General features: G+C 43.6%; 3 protein-coding genes across 4 annotated transcripts; 1 reads left to right on the top strand and 2 right to left on the bottom strand.

The window, feature by feature from the left end:
- Positions 1-52: 52 nt before the first annotated feature.
- On the bottom strand, positions 53-4,532 carry tmem151bb (transmembrane protein 151Bb). Of its 2 annotated transcripts, none has more exons than XM_069173015.1 (2): positions 3,997-4,532; positions 53-3,520 (listed from the first exon to the last, which is right to left on the bottom strand). In XM_069173015.1, the coding sequence occupies exons 1-2, from the start codon at positions 4,096-4,098 to the stop codon at positions 2,108-2,110; spliced, it is 1,515 nt and encodes a 504-aa protein (XP_069029116.1). In that variant the 5' UTR covers positions 4,099-4,532; the 3' UTR covers positions 53-2,107. The 2 variants fall into 2 exon arrangements, with proteins under 2 accessions (XP_069029116.1, XP_069029117.1); XM_069173016.1 differs by having other exon boundaries at positions 53-3,517.
- A 1,137-nt stretch (positions 4,533-5,669) lies between these two features.
- Positions 5,670-6,936, bottom strand: grxcr1b (glutaredoxin and cysteine rich domain containing 1 b). The gene is made up of 2 exons (XM_069172980.1): positions 6,517-6,936; positions 5,670-6,342 (listed from the first exon to the last, which is right to left on the bottom strand). Exons 1-2 carry the CDS (start codon positions 6,934-6,936, stop codon positions 6,298-6,300), a joined length of 465 nt encoding a protein of 154 aa, XP_069029081.1. The 3' UTR covers positions 5,670-6,297.
- Positions 6,937-8,127: 1,191 nt separating this feature from the next.
- Positions 8,128-16,351, top strand: utp25 (UTP25 small subunit processor component). Its single transcript, XM_069173023.1, has 12 exons — positions 8,128-8,248; positions 8,566-8,605; positions 8,733-8,931; positions 9,020-9,295; positions 9,475-9,563; positions 9,655-10,065; positions 10,442-10,658; positions 10,749-10,951; positions 12,328-12,510; positions 13,614-13,723; positions 13,976-14,221; positions 15,508-16,351. The coding sequence occupies exons 1-12, from the start codon at positions 8,148-8,150 to the stop codon at positions 15,761-15,763; spliced, it is 2,331 nt and encodes a 776-aa protein (XP_069029124.1). The 5' UTR covers positions 8,128-8,147; the 3' UTR covers positions 15,764-16,351.
- The last annotated feature ends 2,515 nt before the right edge of the window (positions 16,352-18,866 follow it).

Genomic DNA, 18,866 nt, shown 5'->3' with positions numbered 1-18,866 from the left:
CAAGAAGCTTGTTTTTGTTGTTTGTCTGAGCATTTGTGTACGTGTAAATACATCAGCTTGAATATTTTATTACTTAAAGAAAAATTTACATCAACATCCAGCTCCACTACAATTCATAATGTCTAGTGTCACTTGCCTCGAGTGCATTATACTGGTGTCACAACATTATTGAAAACAATGTAAGAACATGATGTTATGTGCTTGAACGCATACAAGATAAATCGAAATACATATTCAGTGAAAAGAAAAAAAGTCTGTATTATAAAGTTTGTGTGTAAACGTAAGTGCGTTTACATCCTTGCATATACTGCCTGTAAACTCTGCTCCAAAGACTCCTCCAGATTCATTAAAATGTCAACATCCAAAGTCTCTTTTAGTAACATGGCGGCATGTCTGCCTGCGTGTGCTCTTTTCACATGGGGAGCATGTTTCATATACAACGAACAGTGAAATCATCGTTTTACAGATTACGAAAATGGAGCATTATTCCTTTACTACAGACACATAATGGATATAAAGTACAATATAGATCACATATGCTGGTGGTTTACATTCATGTATGTTTGATGTTTTTTTTTTAACACAGTGTCTCAGGAGAAGGAAATCATGCAAATTCAGGCGTGGATTTAATGATCTTCTGATCTTTTTGCAGGTAAATCCGCACCGTGTCTCTGTTGTATGACAGAGGACATTCAGCTGTTCAAACGTGATAAACACCACATGATTAACGTGACGACACGTTGATGTGTTTTGTACCACAGGTTGCCGGCAGGTTTTTTTTTTTTATTATTTTGTCGTGGCAGTAGGCAGCAGACAAGTCCAATTTAAGACAAACTGTTCAAGCCATTCATGTATTTGCTGAATTGATTGTGGATAGTTAAATTTTCATAACGTGTTATAGTCTGTTTTTAAGGTTATTTTTTTCACGGTTCGGGATCAGTCGCGACAGATTAATTAAGTGCTAAAATAAAAATCCATCTCTGTTAAAAACGTTGCAGGTTGTGTTGTTTCTTGTTATTCTTGCAGATACCGTCGACTTAATTCCAACATGTACAGTGCAGTTTTGAAGGGACAATATGTTACAAAAGCACCAACTGTAAACATCATGTTTATGCATCAGTCACTCCACATCCTGAAGAAAGGACGCGTCTCTCTGGAGCTGCCGTGTAGCACCAACAGTCAACAGTCAAACACGGAGAGGCAGAAATACAACAGAATGCAATGCTGTCACTCTCTTTTTTTGTTGTTGTTGTTTTTTTGCTGTTTTTATGACACTTTCTGCCAACGTATAGACCTACAGTAACGTATAAGCTGACACCTGTTGTCTGCAGTTGTTGAAAGGCATTCTGGGAAATGTAGAAAGTCACCAACTGAAGCAGAAATAGATGAAAATAAATCACAGCTCTTCACTCTCGTAATGAACATGTTGCATTACAGAAGGGTTTAACAGTGAAGGAGAATATCCAAGAGATAATTTGTCTCTTTTGATTTGGAGGTTTCCATATTGGCCCGTGTGTCTCTTTGTAATTTGCATAAACAAAACGCGTTTGATTGATATTCTTCCTATACATTTTTCACTTGAGAAGATGGTATTTGTTATCAGAGTTATTGCTGTTATTTGAAGCAGTTTAAACTCCTCCACGTTATCGATGATGACAATAAAATCATCCAGTTTCAGCCGTCCGGTCGATCGTGAAGCGTTTTGTGTTGCTGAGATGTCGCTGAATGAACGTGAGATATTTAAACCTGTCCATCCCTGAACTCTGAAAAAGGTCTAATGAGGTAACCGCAGCTTCAGTTTCAGTTGTGTACATGAGACCTTAAAAGCTATGGCGATGGTGTACAGTTTAACAGTCTTTCTCTCCTTGGTTTTCACAGGAAGCCAAGCAGACATCAGTTTTCCACGTGTGTGTACTCGTATATGTTCACAAAGCAGTCCACTCGTCCTCCGCTCTCCAGCCGCTGTTATTGCTTTGGTGATTCACACATTCAGGTTTCAGGCAATCGAGCGTGAATCTGTGTATCTGGCATTAAGACTTGTTTGCAACTCTGATGTCAAAGTGTTTGTACGCTACAGAAACGCCGTGTTTCGTCAGTGACTGCATAGTCATAGAGACGTCTCCACACAGGAGCCGTTCCTGTGGAAAGATCTGTGGTTGTGGCAGTTCTCGCTGCAGTGGACGATGAGCACCGGGTAGCACAGAGCGTCCTCGTAGTCCGGGGGTTCTTCCTCGTCTGCGGCGACGCGCTCCGAGAGGCAGCGGGTGTTTTCGCTGGGACTCTCCTGGTCGTCCAAGCTGCCGCTCCTCCAGAAGCAGCTGCGCTGGGAGCCGTAGCGCCGCGCCAACGAGAAGCGGCTGCCGCTGAAGGGGATGCGGGCGCTGGCGCCGGTGCAGACGCTGAGGGCGCTCCTGGAGAACACCGAGGAGCAGCTGATGGCTCTGTGGCAGCGCTCGCAATTCTGCCGGATCCCGTTGAAGCTGGACGGACACTGCGCCAGGTCCATCAGGCCGGCCTCGGAGTAACTGGGCACCAGCTGCTGGTTGGAGCGAATGTGCCACTCCAGCTCCGTGCTGTCGATGGTGTTAACGCGGGGGATGCGGCGCCAGTAGGGCCGGTCGTCACACGGGGTGACGGGGAGGTAATCGTGCCCAAACAGCTTCTCGACCCGATAGTGGACGTACGCGGTGCGATACTCTGTGAAGACTCTGAGAGGCCAGGAGAACGTGAGGAACGAGGCGAACCAGAAGACGTAGTGGGACAGGTACCAGGGGTGGTGGTCGGGGTCGCAGAGCACCATGACGTGCTCCTTCAGGTCGATGTTTTTCAGGTGCATGCCCTCCCTGGCCTCCATGTAGTCATCAAGGCCCTCGTTGTCGGTGAAAAACCTCGCTCTTTGAGTCAGGTAGGAGTTCTCTGACTCCACATTGGCAAAACTAAAGCACTTGGTGAACCGCATCTTTGTGAGAGCAGACTTCTCCAAGCCCAGCAGCTGCTTGGAGACATCTTTGACACCACAATGACCGAAGTCAAATTCGGCCTCTGCCACGTGGGTGTTGACCCGCTCGTGGTAGACCTGGGTGCTGGTGTACGCGTCTCCGTTGCGGTAGCGTGTGACCTGTCGAGTTCGGCGGACGTAGTGGTAGCTGATGGCCTTCCACCAGATGCAGGGTTTAGCTTGCTGCATCCTCTGGATGCGCTCGGAGATGCCCTCCACGTCCCCTTTGTGCTGCAGCTCGTTCTTCACGTGACAGTGCCAGCACTCAACGAGATAGACCAAGTACAGCATGCCCAGGAGGGCCAGAGGGATGTAGATGTAGCCATCGGAGCAGGGGCTGTCGTGGTACATCATGGACTTCCCTTTGAAGGCACTGTCAAAGGTGAGGCGGGTCACCTTGGTGACATGACACCAAACCATCGCTCCCATGCAGCCGTACATGAGGATGGACAGGAGGAGGCATTTCCAAAAACTCTCCCGACATAAGGACTTGCTCAGGGATTGCCTCAGGGGTCTTTGCTGCTGAGTCAAAGCAAAACAGAAGAACAAGTGGTTGAAAAAAATGACGGCTCAAATCAATAATCAACCTATATAAACACCCAGAGATAAGAACATTCCTGTAAAAGAAATGGATAAAAAGGGATATGTGTAACCACTGAGGACATTTCCTGTCATTTTATAGTTCTGCTGAATGGTTGTTGTCCAGGTGTGATATCACAGGCCTGCTACAGCAGGAGGAGGTAAATGACAGGTAAAGGTACTGGGTGGATGATTATCATAACGTGTCACCGCCTTACTGCAGGCTGCAGGATTATAGAAATTCAACCATGTCAAACTATACAACAACGAGATTTTTGGTTACACGCTGTAAAATAATCCACCTGCAGTGTGTAACAAGCATGCACATGGATTCATCAAACCTCTTCCGACACATCCAACAAAACAGACCGTGACACAAAATGCATTAGCTCGGACGAAAGCATCGCGGAAAACGATACCTCCTCTCTGGTGTCCTCCTCGAAGGCGGCGGCGGCGGTGGTGGTGGTGGTGGTGGTGGTGGTGCTCTCACTCGCTGTCGCAGCCGACGCCGGAGGAGACATGGTGCTGGGCAGCTACTGATGATAATGATGACAGGGCGTGGAGGAGGAAGAGGAAGAGATTTCACTACCTTTGCTCTGCAGCGCGCCTCCACCAAGACGTGCGACCGTTTCGAGACATTTAGAAAAACCAGTCGACGGAGAAACCCCCCCCCCCAAATAAATAAATAAATAAGGGGATCTCTCCCACTTGATGGAGGGTGGGGGGGAGCAGCGGGGGAGGTAAGGGGGGTGTCTACAGGAGAGCCCGCATCCTGCCCTCTACGGTGTAGCTGTGTGCCGCAGTAACATGATGGTAGATGATGCTGTGTCAGCTGGATCAGTGCGAGCCCTCATGCCCTCATGCCCTCATGCCCTGCCCCTCTGGGCCCGCGGGGTGCGCCGGAGGCGGCGGTCTGTGCGGAGCTGGCGGGGTCGCTGTCCGCGGTGCTGACCGAGGCAGGTGCACCGTGAGATGTTTGTTGCAGAAACCGGACACTTAAAGGGAAAGTCCACCCCCAAAAAAACAAAAAAAACAAAACCCGACTCTTGAATTGTGCCGTTTCAGTGATTTGAGGGAGTGAAATCAATGTGTTGAACAATTAAACAACTGTTTTGACTGTTGGAGGCTCAAGATTTAATCTGACTGCTCGACTACTGTTTCGAAGAACAACTTCATGAATATAATTACATTTTATTCGTGTTGTCATCAGACATTACTTCACTTTATCTTCAAAAATACAGTATAACCAGGTTGTTTTTTGCATTTAGTAAAAGTCCTGTATTCAAAATGGTCCAAAAGTATTATCATCGAGACATACTTCAAATATTATATCATTTAAATATAATAATTTAGTTTGTCAACCACTTTGATAATTACTTATGTGACCACATTTTCTAAACATAAATTAATAGTACCTTCTTCCAGCCTCACTGTTATGAGGAATTGCTGCTTTTCTGAATCATTTATGTTGATAAACTGGATATGTGTGGATCTGAGCACAAATCTTTGGCTTTAGGAAAATGTGATTGACAGGCCTTACTTTGGTTAATTTGGAAAATAATCATTAGGTTAATCAATAATACAAATTTCCATTAGCTGCAGCCTTACACAAAATATATTGGATTAATAAACAAATGTTTAAGAAGCATTTTAATGTCGTACTGAGCTAGTGAAAGTGGAGATCATTTATATTCTGGTATTTCATAAACTGATTGTGTTTTGTTTGTAGAATTTGCACCTGGAAAGAACTGGAACAACAGCTGTGATATTAATGCAGTGGAAGTAATTGTCTCTTAAATGTAGAAGTAAGTAGCGTAACATACAATAAAAGAAGCTCAGATTTGCACATGAGTAAACTACATGATTAGCAGAGTCGAGTGCTGCTGTGCACTTCAGTGTTTAATGGAGCTACCAAAGAGAGGATGTAGAAAACAGCTGCATGTTCACATTATTTATATATTACACTATGTTATTCTGTAAAATGTTGTAAGCATTAATAAACGTAGTGAACAAAGCAGCGACTGTTTCCACAAAACCATATTAAGCATCAAATCGACTGCAATGCAACAACGATACATTCATATAGGCTATCTGTCTCTTATGTCAAATAAAGGTTTATATAATCACCGTTCACAGTATATGTGAATTATGTGTACGACAAAGTATGAAGCACACCCAGTCTTGCGCGAACATTATTACAAAACGCTTACAAAAAACAGACGTTGACATAATTCAGCTGAATGAAAGAGACTCCACCGAATATCAAAATCATATGAAATTCTGGGTCAAAATTAAACATCTTTTAAAAAAAAAAAAGTACAAAAAAATCTTTTCAGACACCCTCAGAGCATCCAGGGAAGTCGTTAAGTTTGATGGTTTACTTAATCGAGACAGCTGCCTTTACTCAAATGGGAAACAGAGAAGCAGCATGTCTGAAAAAGTTATAACGTAGCTTCGAATGTTTTTAAATGTATAAAGATTTGGTTAAAATATAATTAAATGTGCACACGTAGCGCAACCATTTTTTTTCCATTATCTCTACCAGTGGGGTGAATCTGGAGTAAAGCTGTAGTCCTTTCAAAATAAGAGCCGACAGTAGAAGTCACAGGAGTTTTGTTTTGAACCAGATGAATTAAACGAGGACTTCTGGTGTCGACGAGACTGCAAGACAATCCTCATCCGCAGTGTTGCTGACCACACTGTGTGAAATTTCACACCGGTTACTCCTTTTCCCAGGCTCTCCTTCTCTGGTGACGAAGGGAACCCTTAAAATGAAAAGAGAATAAAGGTTATATATATCTGCACAAATACTTCACACCTCGTCTTGGATTGTGATTATCTTCCATCCTGAGCTCAGTGCATGAAGAAGAGGCAGAAACAATCAGATCATGGAAGAATGAACTTTAAATTAAAACAAAAGAAAAGTCAGAGCTGCTCACGGTGTACACGTTGGAGAGGTTGTTGAAGAGCACTTGGCCTGCGCTCACTTTGTTCCTCACTCCTCGGATGGTCCCGTTCTTGCTGCAGATGTTGATCCGCTTGTTGCTGAACACCATCTCCCTCTTGGCACTGGCGTACAAAAGCAGGTCGTCGGGTTCGCAGCCGGTCTCGTCCACGTCGGTCTCCACCACCAGGCCGTTCAGGTGGCTGTTGGCCTCGCTGCCGGGGAACGAGCCGCCCTGCTCGGCCTCCGGGCTGCTGGTGCGGTCGGAGTCCACCGAGTCCGACACCGAGCCGCTCCAGGCCCTCTCATCCTTGAACACCTCCGTCAGGACCCGGCCGCTGTTGGCAGATGCTACTCTAAACCTGACGGTCTTCCCGGCCTTTTCTTTCTCCTGTTTCACTTTTGGCCCCTCCATGGAAATACAAGAATGTCTCACATGTTTCACATCCCATCCAGAAAGGCCCGACGTGCTCTTTCCAGCTCAGTTGAACGCAATTATCACACAATAATAATCCTCATTGACGCGTCAAAATGAGCTGAAAATACCCCGAGTTCAAAAACTAGACTCCCAAATGGTTAATAATGGATGAGCTTGTGCCATGGTAACAGCTAAAACAGGCAAACAGTAAATTGATATTACCGTGTTCAATAATTGAACAAGGTTAGTTTTCAAACAGCAGTTAGACCAGACATAGTGACCAGTCCTGTAAGGGCTGCCAGCCCAGCAGCCAGGATGAATTACACAGAAAACACGAGATGACCTTTTATGACCTTTACGACAACCATCATTATGCCGGACTCCAGTAATCTTGAGATCAGCCTACTTGCTTTCTGCAAAGACTATTGCAGTATAGCTTCTTTTTTTTTCTTCTTCTTTTTTTTAATTGCAATTGATATTGAGTTTGTAAGTGTGGCCTATACCTATTTCACCATCATGGGTGTTAATGGGGTTTAAACAGGATCCTATTAAGTCAACGCTGTTACGTGTCATCAAATCAGGAGTAAATTCAACACGTTTGTTTGAACCCATCTCGACAAATCATCTATTCTAAGATTTACTGTGTTGCTGCTAAAAGAAACCCATAAAGATGCTCATCCTTGTTGAAGGTAAAGATGCTTCCGTAGCATTTCATTATTTTTTTCACAGAGAAATATGTAAAAAAAAAAAAAAAGGTGGGGGAGTCAGAAATGCATAACTGGGACATACAAACAGCCACAGTTAATATGTTTTGATTATGAGTGTTGTACTTTATTTGTTGTTTACTATAATAAAAATGCTAAAATTCAGCAAACATCAGCAGAAACGTATTTGATGAATCCTTTCATCTATTTCCAAATAAGAAAAGATCCTTTAACAACAGATTTTAGGCTAAACGGTTGTCTTTCTGTCGTTGTGTGACTTTAAATGAAGTGACATTCCCTGTTTTAATCACACTCTTCGTGAATAACTGATAAAAGGAATATATTTTCACTCTGAAGTCAGAGGACTGACCTGTGTTGTTGTTGTTGTTGTGTTTTCCCCTCCGCTCCTGTAGGGGGCGGTACTGATCCTCCGGATCCTACTCTGATACCCAACAACCGCCGAAGAAGACGAGGTTAACCCACGTGTCGCATCGCGGTGTCAACATGGGCAAAAGACGGCAGACCAAGCAGCTTTTCACAAATCTATCCAAAAAGCAGAAGAAACACTTGAAGGAGTTTGGAGAGGAGCATCCATTTCACGATAAGTAAGCAGCACATCGACTACTGTATTGACTCGGAGGTGATTCAGAGGTTTTGAGTTAAATTACAGTGACGGCTGAAGCAGATAACTTCTCTAATTTGTTTTGTTATGTTGAACATGAAACTTGTTCTCTAATAACAATTTTGGTTTTTAAAAAAAAAAAAGAAAAAAAAAAGGCAGCTTTCTACACTCGAGCAAAGAAACGCAGGGAAAAACTTCCTTCAACTTATGGTCCAAATATATCAGATGTAAAAGCCAGTGAAAAGCTTCACTTTGAGTCGTGTAAGTATTTATGTTTTCCTTTGTGTTTTTTTTCCACAGAGTTAATGAAAGACCTGAAAGAACTGAAATCGTGGAACTTGTGAGTAGCTCTTTGTGCAAGTGATAATAAAACCCTGAAATTTCCGTCATATAAAATTGGATGATTGCTGTACTGTGTCTAAGTCCTCAGAGATGATGACGTGTGACTGTCATCACTTCTGTTTTAGCACTCGAGCCCAGAACAATCTGACACCGAGCCCGACCTCCTGGAGGAGGAGGAGGAGGAGGAAGAACCAGAGCAGAAAACGGCCTATCAGAAACTTCTCTCAACTCTCAGCCAAAACACAAGTAACGCTGCCAGCGAAGAGGAGGAGAGCACTGATGATGATGATGATGAAGAGGAGGAAGAGGAGCTTCTTGGGGAAGGTGAGCTGTTTATTTATGAGATTTTTTTTTGTTTGCCGGCCGACACTTTGCATCGAGCTGAGTATTTATGTGCTTTTTTTTATTGTAGAGGAGAGCGACGGAGTTGTGGATGGAAGTGAGGATGGGGACGAAGATGAAAGGGGAGCGGAGGAACCTGCAGATGGAGACGAAGCTCTGACGGAAGCAGGTGAAGGGAAGGAGGAGGAGGAGGATGAGGAGGAGGATGATGAGACGAGGACGGTGGAGGCAGGAAATGAGGAGTTTATAGACAAGAAGCATGAGACCGAGTTTTGTCTGGAGACCAACTTCATGGGTGAAGGAGAACAGGACGACCACGATGAAGAAGTCCATGATGACACTAAAGGTGAGATGAGAGGGATGAAAATTCAACATTTTTGTCAAATGTAGGATCCTAAATGATCTTTTCAAGTCCTTTATGTCCTTTTGTTTCCACACTCGGTGAACTGCTCGCTGAATTAGTCAACGTGGAGAACATGTATTGCTTTTACTTTATGTTTTACTGCTGTTATTCTTTACATGCAGACATGTTCTTACAACATCTGGACACAGAGCTCAGTGATGACGATGTGCAAAAGATAACATCCGGCTGCAAATCCAAGAGTCAGATTGCGGTATGAACTACATATCTGATTGAATCTGTTTGCAAAGTTTTACATTGGAAAAAAAAGTGTCATTACAGTTTCTGTTTTTTTTCCCACTTAGTGGCCAAAGTTGGGAACTCTCCTCTGTACCAGTCCCCTTGAGAAGTTCGGCCCCGTCGGCACTCAGAAAAACACAAACCTCCCACTTTTCCACAAACTTTTGGAGACCCACTTGAAGGACCTAAACGTGACCTCCAGACCGAAAGGAGCGGCCGAAGAGATCAGCCCTCTCCAGCTGGAGCTGCTGGCCCTCATGGGCTCCTACAAGGATCTGTACCACCCAGAGACGTGTGCTCTTAACCAGGGCCCACATGTGCGCAGTGCATACTGCCTCCATGTGCTCAACCACGTGCTGAAGGCCAATTCCCAGGTCCTGGCTCACAACGCACAGCTGAGAGAGCGGAAAACTCAGGCTAAAGGTGGCGCCGAGCCTCAGGACGAACCCAGAGACCAAGGACTGACCCGGCCCAAGGTAAACAAGCGAAAAGGCACATTTTCTTTTATCTCAAATGCCGAGACTACTGTTGCAGTCTGTTGTTGATGTAGACACCTCGACCTTGAATGCATAAACAGCATGTTTCTGCAAACTTTGTGCACATTTCTTCACGAGGATCTTGTGCCACAGACACATTGATCATGAACAGATTGGACCAGCAGTTACGGTGCAGTGAACAGTTTGAAATGCAGAAAGGATTCAACTCCCCCATCAGGGACTTTTTATGTCGTCTACTACATAAACACGAACGCTATCCACCGTCATCACTCATACGTAAATGCTTCTACTTGACGTTTCCTTCACTCTGCCCCGCTGCTCTGTTGTAATGTTTGTTGTTTGACGAACCTCTCAGGTCCTGATTCTCGTTCCGTTCCGCGGCGCCGCCTTGAAAGTCGTCCACACGCTTATCGGCCTGCTGGAGACGAAAGGCAAGAAGATCGTGGTCAGCAATAAGAAGAAGTTCAAAGGGGAGTTCGGAGAGGAGGCGGACGACAAGCCGCCCAACCTGCAGAGGCCGGAGGATTACAACTCCATCTTCTCAGGCAACCTGGACGATCACTTCAGGATCGGTACGGTCTGAAATAAGAAATCGACCCAGTTTGAAAACCTCCCGAGTTTCTCTCCCCGAGGTCCTGATGCTGTGCGCTCTTCCTCACCAGGCATCTCCATCGTGAGGAGCAGCATCCGTCTCTACGCCCCCTTCTACTCATCGGACATCATCATCGCGTCCCCGCTGGGCCTCCGCACGGTGCTGGGAGCAGAAGGAGAAAGTAAGAGAGACTTTGACTTCCTGTCGTCCATCGAGCTGCTGGTGGTGGACCAGGCGGACGTCTTCCTCATGCAGAACTGGGAACATGTCCTGGTAAGAATATACAGCGATTCAGCACAACACGTTGGTGGCGTTTGCTCAGCAGAGTGTAACTCTGGTTCTTACCGCTGAGGCAGATGTGGCGCCGCCTGCTGTCCGTTTTCTGCTCATGTTTTTTTTTTATATCAATATATATATAAATCAAAGCGTGTTCAAATTCTGCATGTGCTGGAAAATGACAAAGGTTTGGGTAAAACTCAGATTTATTTCCTCCAGGATTTTAATATTACCTGCTCTGGCCAGGGATTTTTAAACTGAGTAATTCTTCTCACCTCCGGCTGTAATAATTACAGCCGAGATGACCGGCTGTTTTCCAGCGAACTTGTTGCTGCTCCTGTAATTTAAATCCCATTTGAAGTGACGACCTCGTATTTTTAAACGAATCTGTGCGTTTTCTCTGTTGGAGGATCTTTCCTTCCACGTTTCATCAGTTCAGTGTGAAAATGGAGGGAGTGGAAAATGTTTCTGCCAGAACGAAATATTTGGCAGCTCAACCTCTGAACAGAACAATGATGTGTTATTATAAAACACAGACTTACAGTGACTTCAGAAACACGTTAAGACCAACTCATATTTAGGGAAACGGTACGTTAACAGAAAGAAATTGAAGCAGTCCGGAGATCTAGACTTCCTCAAGTCACGACTGGGCTGTTAATGTTTTGTTAAATAGGCTGAATCAACCATTAGCACTCCCTGTTTGTATCGTATCGTACCCACAGATGTACAAATAACTAATACTGGATTATTTTTGATAAATTCTGACGCATCTTGATTTTTCTTTAATTTCTGAGTGGATATTTGGTCATTTATTTACATTTATTGTTTTGCTTTGTCCTGCTGAATGTCCCTCTCTTTCCCCCATAGTCTTAATCTCATCTGAATGGGGCTAAAGTGGAATTTTTAAAGGTTCATTTACATTGAACGCTCGGATTTTGTTAAATTTATCTTTGAAAAACTCACATTTTGTAACTGACTTTGTGATAAATGAGATAGAAATGCTGCCCTCTTCTCTCTCTGCTCTCCTTTCACCCCAACCAGACTGGTTCTGTCGGAGGTTTCTTCCTGTTAAAAGGGAGTTTTTCTTACCTCTGTTAGAGGTTTTTCTCCCTTTAAGTGGAGTTTTTTCCTCCTAGCTTGTGTGGGAGTTGTTGGCTTCCTCTGTATAATGTTGTAAAGTTCTGTTGTGAGGACTTTACTGTGTCAAGGGCCCTGAAATATCCTGTGATATGATTTAGAGCTGTTAAATCTAATTGAAAATTGAATAATAATAATAATAATTGAGCATTTTTACCAAACCAGCCCTTTCAGAAGTTCCTATATTTGAGGTTTGTTTACATCTTGTTAAAAATGACTCTTTCCACGTCCACCAGCATGTGATGCAGCACATGAACCTGCAGCCGCTGGACTCCCATGGAGTGGACTTCTCCAGGGTGAGGATGTGGTGCCTGAACAACTGGGCCAGACATTACAGGCAGACGCTGGTGTTCAGCTCCATCCAGGACCCTCAGATCAACAACATCCTCACCAAACACTGCGCCAACTACCGGGGACAGGTCGGCCATCGTTCGCACTTCACACTCAACACCAACCCGACTGACAGCTCAGTTCAACACGTTATGAAGATGCACAGGAAGTGACGTCATACTTTTGACGAGTTGATCCTCAGTGGGAAGACGAGCAGCCGCGCTGAGAGTTTATTGTAGTCGGCTCTGAAGCTGAGGAAGACTTTTCTCCACCTGTGGAGTCGTTCAGACGACAGCGATTATTATTTCACACGAGTCTAAAGTACATCTGTAGCTGTTGCCATAGTAACAAGTCCTTAATCCCAAATATGAAAAAAGTGCAGCTGAATTATGACCCAGATTTTTTTTTAGCAAATTTATAAACAAACTCGCAAACAAATGTTCAGACAGATGTGACTCATTTTTTTAGATTTAGAATCAAAGAAGGATGGATATGATTGGTTAAAAAATATGAAATTATTCATATTTGTTCATGTAATTATTACGAATTAATTGAATTAAGAGTTACTTATATTTAATATACATAAAGGCAGATGTAACAAAAGAAAAGTTCCATCTAAAAGTGAGTGTCAAAGTCAACTCAAACAGAAAATACAGCATTTAATTGGGGATTTGTCATTCGAACGTTTCACTAAAACACATTAAAGATTTAACTGCAGAACTCTCTCAGCTGAAAGTAGCTCGTGCAGTAAAACACTTTAACAGATGGAGCTGCAGTTTCATTGTCATGGCAACATGTTAGTTAGCGAGCACACGCAACGGCAGGTAGTGTCACAGGAACACATCAGAGACTGATGTCTGTGGATCCGGAGCAGCAATGCATGCTGGGAGTGTTCTCAACTCATCAACCTGCCTCACGTGACTTTAACCTCATGATCAATATTCAGCCAATCAGATGAATGTTTTCAACTCTACTTATTTATTCAAGAATAAGAGTGCCCTGTTATTTATAATAACTGGAAAATAAAGATCAGAATAAGCCGCGTTATTGAAGCATTTTAGTGTTTGCTCAGCAACATCTGGGAGTGTCAAACTTTAAATAAGTGAATTGAAGTTTGATGATGAAAGTGTGTGTGTTGATGATATGTGTGTGTGTGTGTGTGTGTGTGTGTGTGTGTGTGTTTTTGTCCCAGATTGCCACAAAGAACGTGCCAAAAACAGGCTCCATCTGTCAGGTGCTGGTCCAGCTGCCTCATGTGTTCCAGATGTTCTCCTCCGACAGCTTCATGGACCACAATGCTCGGTGAGTTCTCCTCCATCATTTGGGAACATCTCTCTATAACATCTATATTTAGATTTCGAGATCACGCAGTGTCTTTGTGGCTACTTGTTTCCTTTCACCTTCACCCTGACCTCTGTCTCTAAATATGTCCTGCATCTCTCACAGGTTTTTCTTTCCTCTTTTTTAATTTTTAATTTGCATTTTCTGTATTATGAGTTTATTAAACGTGCAAACAGCTCAGTTAGATCTTGACATTTGATTGGTTGTCTGCAGGTTTCAGTTCTTTGTGGACAAAGTGCTGCCTCAGTACAGAGACTCGGTCATGTCCCACGCTCTCATCTACATCCCGTCTTACTTTGACTACATCCGGTTGCGCAACTACATGAAAAAGGAGGAGATGAACTTTTCCAGCATCTGCGAGTATTCCAGCAAATCTGAGGTGTCTCGAGCCCGACACTTCTTCCAGAAGGGAGAGAAACAGTTCCTGCTCTTCACTGAACGCTTCCACTTCTACAAGAGGTCAGTGGTTTGTAATGCTACATCAATAATAATACAATAATAATAATAATATATTTGCAGGCCTACACTACAGCTGAGTTATTAGCACATATCACAATCTACACATCTCTACTGTAACATTTTGTGTTGAGATACATGTAAAAACTTCTTAAGATGATTTTTCTTCCCTTGATATAAAGGATAATATATATATTAAAAAACAGTATTATCAAATTAGTTGATTAAAGATCTGGATAGCCTGAGACTGTTCTGAAAAAAACAACAAGACGTAGCATGAATAGTCTGCTCCGATAATGACCAAGATATGAGCTTGAAAGTGAAGGCAGTGAAATTAGCCTGAAAATAGCTGAGAGTTCAAAGGTGCCGTCTCTTCAGTTATTAAACCGAAGCTCACTAACTGAAGACTGAACAGGATGAACACTTGTGGTAAAGACTCACTGCCGTCACTAGTGAACGGTTTGAAGACACTAACCTTTGTTACCGTCTTAGTAATTAATGAGAGGCAAACGGATGTAACTTGTCTGACAGAGGTCAAAGGTCAGAGCTTCAGTTCGGTATTTGTGAAGTGTGAAAGAAGTGTGTTTTCTCTAGTTTGTTCATGTCATGTGACTGCTTGCCCAAACGCTGCAGCTTCATCATTGTCATCTACTAATGATAAAAAAAATAAACAGATATTTGTAATTAGACTAAAACTATACCTCATTCAAGAGTTTCATTCTTCCTGCTTTTCTGCAAATACATTCCTGATTTTAAGTTATTGTCACAACACAGTTGGTTTCCAGGGTTTAAAAATGCTGTTGAAGCTCTGAAATCAGTTTTTCAATAACCTTAAGAAAGTATTAAAAAGTTTTGAATTTAACTAGCAAAGGCCTTTTTATTTATAAAATGCTTTTGAATTAGATTGCAGGCTGTCGGGGGATATTACATACTGTATAAATGCTCTGACACTGAATTGGGCAGGAAGGCTGTTTTGAATCGGTGCCAATCAAACTTGTTTCATAACAGCAGGTGTCTGGAAATACTATGATGAACCTAAATTAATAAATGATGTTTAATTGGTCAATCCATCTATTTTGTTGTTGTTTATGCAGGTCTGGAAAACATCTATTGACTGTTGGGAAGTTCTGAAAAATGTGATAACGTGATCAATAGTTCTGGACGATATTGTCCTTCATACTTTTAATACTTTATAACCGTGAAACAGATTCAATCTAAAGATTTCTAAAGTAATCAGAAAATGTTACATGGAAGTTGAACTGATCTCTGACTGATCTCTTTTGTTTTAGGTACACCATCAAAGGGATTCAGAACCTGATATTTTACGGATTGCCGTCCTTCCCCCACTTCTACAGCGAGGTGTGTAACATGCTGGCGGCGGGGGGTCGGGGGGGGGAGGCCGGCTGGACCTGCACGGCCCTCTACTCCCGCTACGACGCCCACAAACTGGCCGGCATCGGCGGAGCGCAGCGAGCCGGCCAGATGTTGCACTCCGGCAAGACGGTTCACCTCTTCATTACAGGAGGGGAAGACGAAGCCTCCTGATGCAGCCGGACACGTGAAAGAAGGGACCAGCGGGCTGAAGCCAGGGGAGATATTTACTGCACACATGAAAGTGGTTTCACATCAGGACGGTAACATTCACTCTTACATGCACATGCTCGATGTGTCATAGCAGGAAGCAGCCTGGAAACATCAAACCACAACGTCAGCAGCTCATCAAATATCTCTCTGGTTTGTAACTTTGGTTGTTTGTTCTCGCTAATAAGATTTTGTAAAAAAACAACTAAATATGACTCACTGGATTTATTTTTATTTTCATGCAAAAACGTTCCCTCCCTCTTACATGCAAGAATCCATATGTGAAGGAATGTCCTGTCCTGAAAGGGCAAACTTGTTTCTAAGATGCTAAAATATAATCAATAATATGGCTTAATATAGCAATATCGAATTGTTTTAAATTATTCAATGATGTGTTGCCTTTTGTTTTCAGGTCAACAAGGAATAAGTGGTTCTTCTGATACTAATGCATTAAGGTGGGAGACCACACGTAGTCCTTAAATTTAAGTAAAATGTTCCTGTTCGACATATTAAAGATGCATCTCCAACTCCAAAATAAAACACTTTTTTAGACGTGTTGCTGGCAGCAAATTCCAAATAAGCATATATTTTTCATAAAAACATAAAAAGGTCTTTCATTTAAATATGGGTTTATGTGATTTGCAATTCATTGCATTCTGTTTTTATTTACATTTTACACAGCGTCCCAACTTTTTTGGAAACGGGGTGTGTTGCCTGTCTGAGGGGTTCAGAGTGTTTTCTGCTGTTGTGCATCTCTGACCTGCTGAAGCAAAAGATAGGAGCGGATCCAGTCAGTACAGCCCACAAAAACATGGGGCCATCACAGAATACATTGGTCCTCAAAAAAGATAAAAAGATAAGTTACCAAACAAATCAGGCTGCTGCATGAACCACATGTAATAATTAACTACCTGCGTTGAGGCAAGTGCGACTTTGGCCGCAGAATTACAGTGTTTTCTCCGCCAGTAAAGGTGTCAGACAATAGGTCGGCGTGTAACTGCCGCGATAATGGACGAAACGACGCAGAAGCTCAGCTTGAAGCGGGAAGTGGGGCTGATGGGAGCCGTGTCCCTCATAGCAGGGACGATGATCGGATCTGGGATCTTCATGTCCCCGCAGACGGTGCTGTCCACCATCGGCAGCCCCGGAGCCAGCCTGGTGGTGTGGGCGTGCTGCGGATTACTGGTCATCATGGCGTCTTTCTGCTACGCCGAGCTGGGCACCGTCATCAGAGAATCGGGAGGAGAGTACATCTACATCCTCAGGACTTCGGGTCCAGTCGTGGCCTTCATGTTGATCTTTAGCTCGGTGTGGTTCGTGCGACCGGCCGGCGTCGCCGGCATCTCGCTGAGTTTCGCTCAGTACGTCGTGGCTCCCTTCTACCCAGACTGCCCCCCTCCGGTGCTGCCGGTGAAGTGCGTGGCTGCGGTTGCGATCGTGGCGCTCGCCACCGTCAACTGCCTCAACGTTCGCTTTGCGATGTCAGTCCAGGTGTTTTTTATGGTGGTCAAGGTTCTGGCTCTGGCAGTCATTATAGTAGGAGGTGTGGTGATGCTTATCAGAGGGCACACTAGCAGCTTTGAAGACTCCTTCGATGGCACAAACGTGGGCATCAATCCAATCGGTATTGCTTTGTACCAGGGACTGTGGTCATATGACGGCTGGAACAATCTCAACTATGTGACCGAGGAGTTAAAGCGTCCAGAGGTGAGTAAGAGGTTAGAATTTATCACTGAAGGACTTATTGAGCAAGACCATGATCTCAACTTGACACTGACAGTAACTCATCCCAAATAGATAAGTGATCCATGTTTGTGGCTTGATGTGCAAAACGTGTGTCTGAACATGGGTTACCTGTAAAAAATAACTGGTTGTTATCAAGTCTGGTAGATGTTTTCGACAAGAATTACTGCCAACCAGTCAAGTTGCAGGTGACATCCACATCTGTCCAGACTCGTATAACATACAGACTTTGGAGGAATCCATCCGATCACATGCTTTTCCAATAAGGCTGAGTGATGCAGAAGTTGCTGTAAAGAAGCGACAAGTTCTCAAACACGGATGTTTCCCTCATGTAGTCAACCCGACAGATCAAAAGATTTATCCAATGACCATATTTTTTAAGGTGGATGCAATATAATGTAAATAAAAGTGGATGTAGCTTCCAGGTCTGAAAGATTTGGCTAATGGGGAAGTCCTTAAACTGCAATACCACTGAGTGCCACTAGGGGTTGGCGCCGAAAAGGCTCCATAGACTCCCATTCAACTTCTCTCATTAGTCAAAATTATTTTTACGCGAGTTAATTTGGTGTCGTTAGCTAAAGTCACTCCTTATTAATTTTCTTGCGGTCCATTTAAAAATATTCTGGTCATTAATTTGGTATTTATTTGATATCGTGTCTGTTTGATTGACAGGCCTGTGGTGCAGTCAGGTTTATGCTATAGATGGGCGGGGCTTGGTGTCCCCGGATTCAGAGTCAGAGTCCCACACGCTTCTCGCCAGCTTGTCCAAATATGGTCACTTCTGGCTCTTAAATAGCGAGATGGCGACGGCCAAAATCTGAAGTCGTGGCTTCATAACGGCAGTTCACAAACTAATCGGGGCGTTTACCACTCCGACGCCCAAAATTCCGTATCAGACCAAATGTAAAATATGGTCACAATCTCCCCTTCTGCGATGTCACTATTACATCCTATTAGACATTTATGTGCAATTTTGTCACCATGAGCTTATTAAATTCTGAGTTACAGCCACAAATGTGTTTTGTTAGGTCACAGTGACCTTGACCTTTGACCTCCGAAGTCTAATCACTTCATCGTTAGGAGCTAGAGATCATTTATGCCAAATTTGAAGAAACAGCCCAGAGGCGTTATGAAAGTATCACGTTCATGACAAAAAAGACCTGAAAGCACATTTTCTCAGGCTTCACCTGTGCTGCGTTTAAATTGATCCACAACAGCTCTTTGAATGAGTCGGTGTAGTAGGTGCACACTTAGGTAGGTAAGAGGTTATTAGAGGCCTACAATAATGAGCAGTTCTCAAAAACTGAAGGAGAGTAATATTTTT

The sequence above is a fragment of the Embiotoca jacksoni genome, unplaced genomic scaffold (assembly GCF_022577435.1).
Source record: "Embiotoca jacksoni isolate LCO1_2020_lvr unplaced genomic scaffold, fEmbJac1.0.p SCAF_57, whole genome shotgun sequence".
NCBI classification, from domain to species: domain Eukaryota; kingdom Metazoa; phylum Chordata; class Actinopteri; family Embiotocidae; genus Embiotoca; species Embiotoca jacksoni.
Note: the sequence above shows the minus strand (reverse complement) of the source record. Positions and strands in the feature narration are given on the sequence as shown.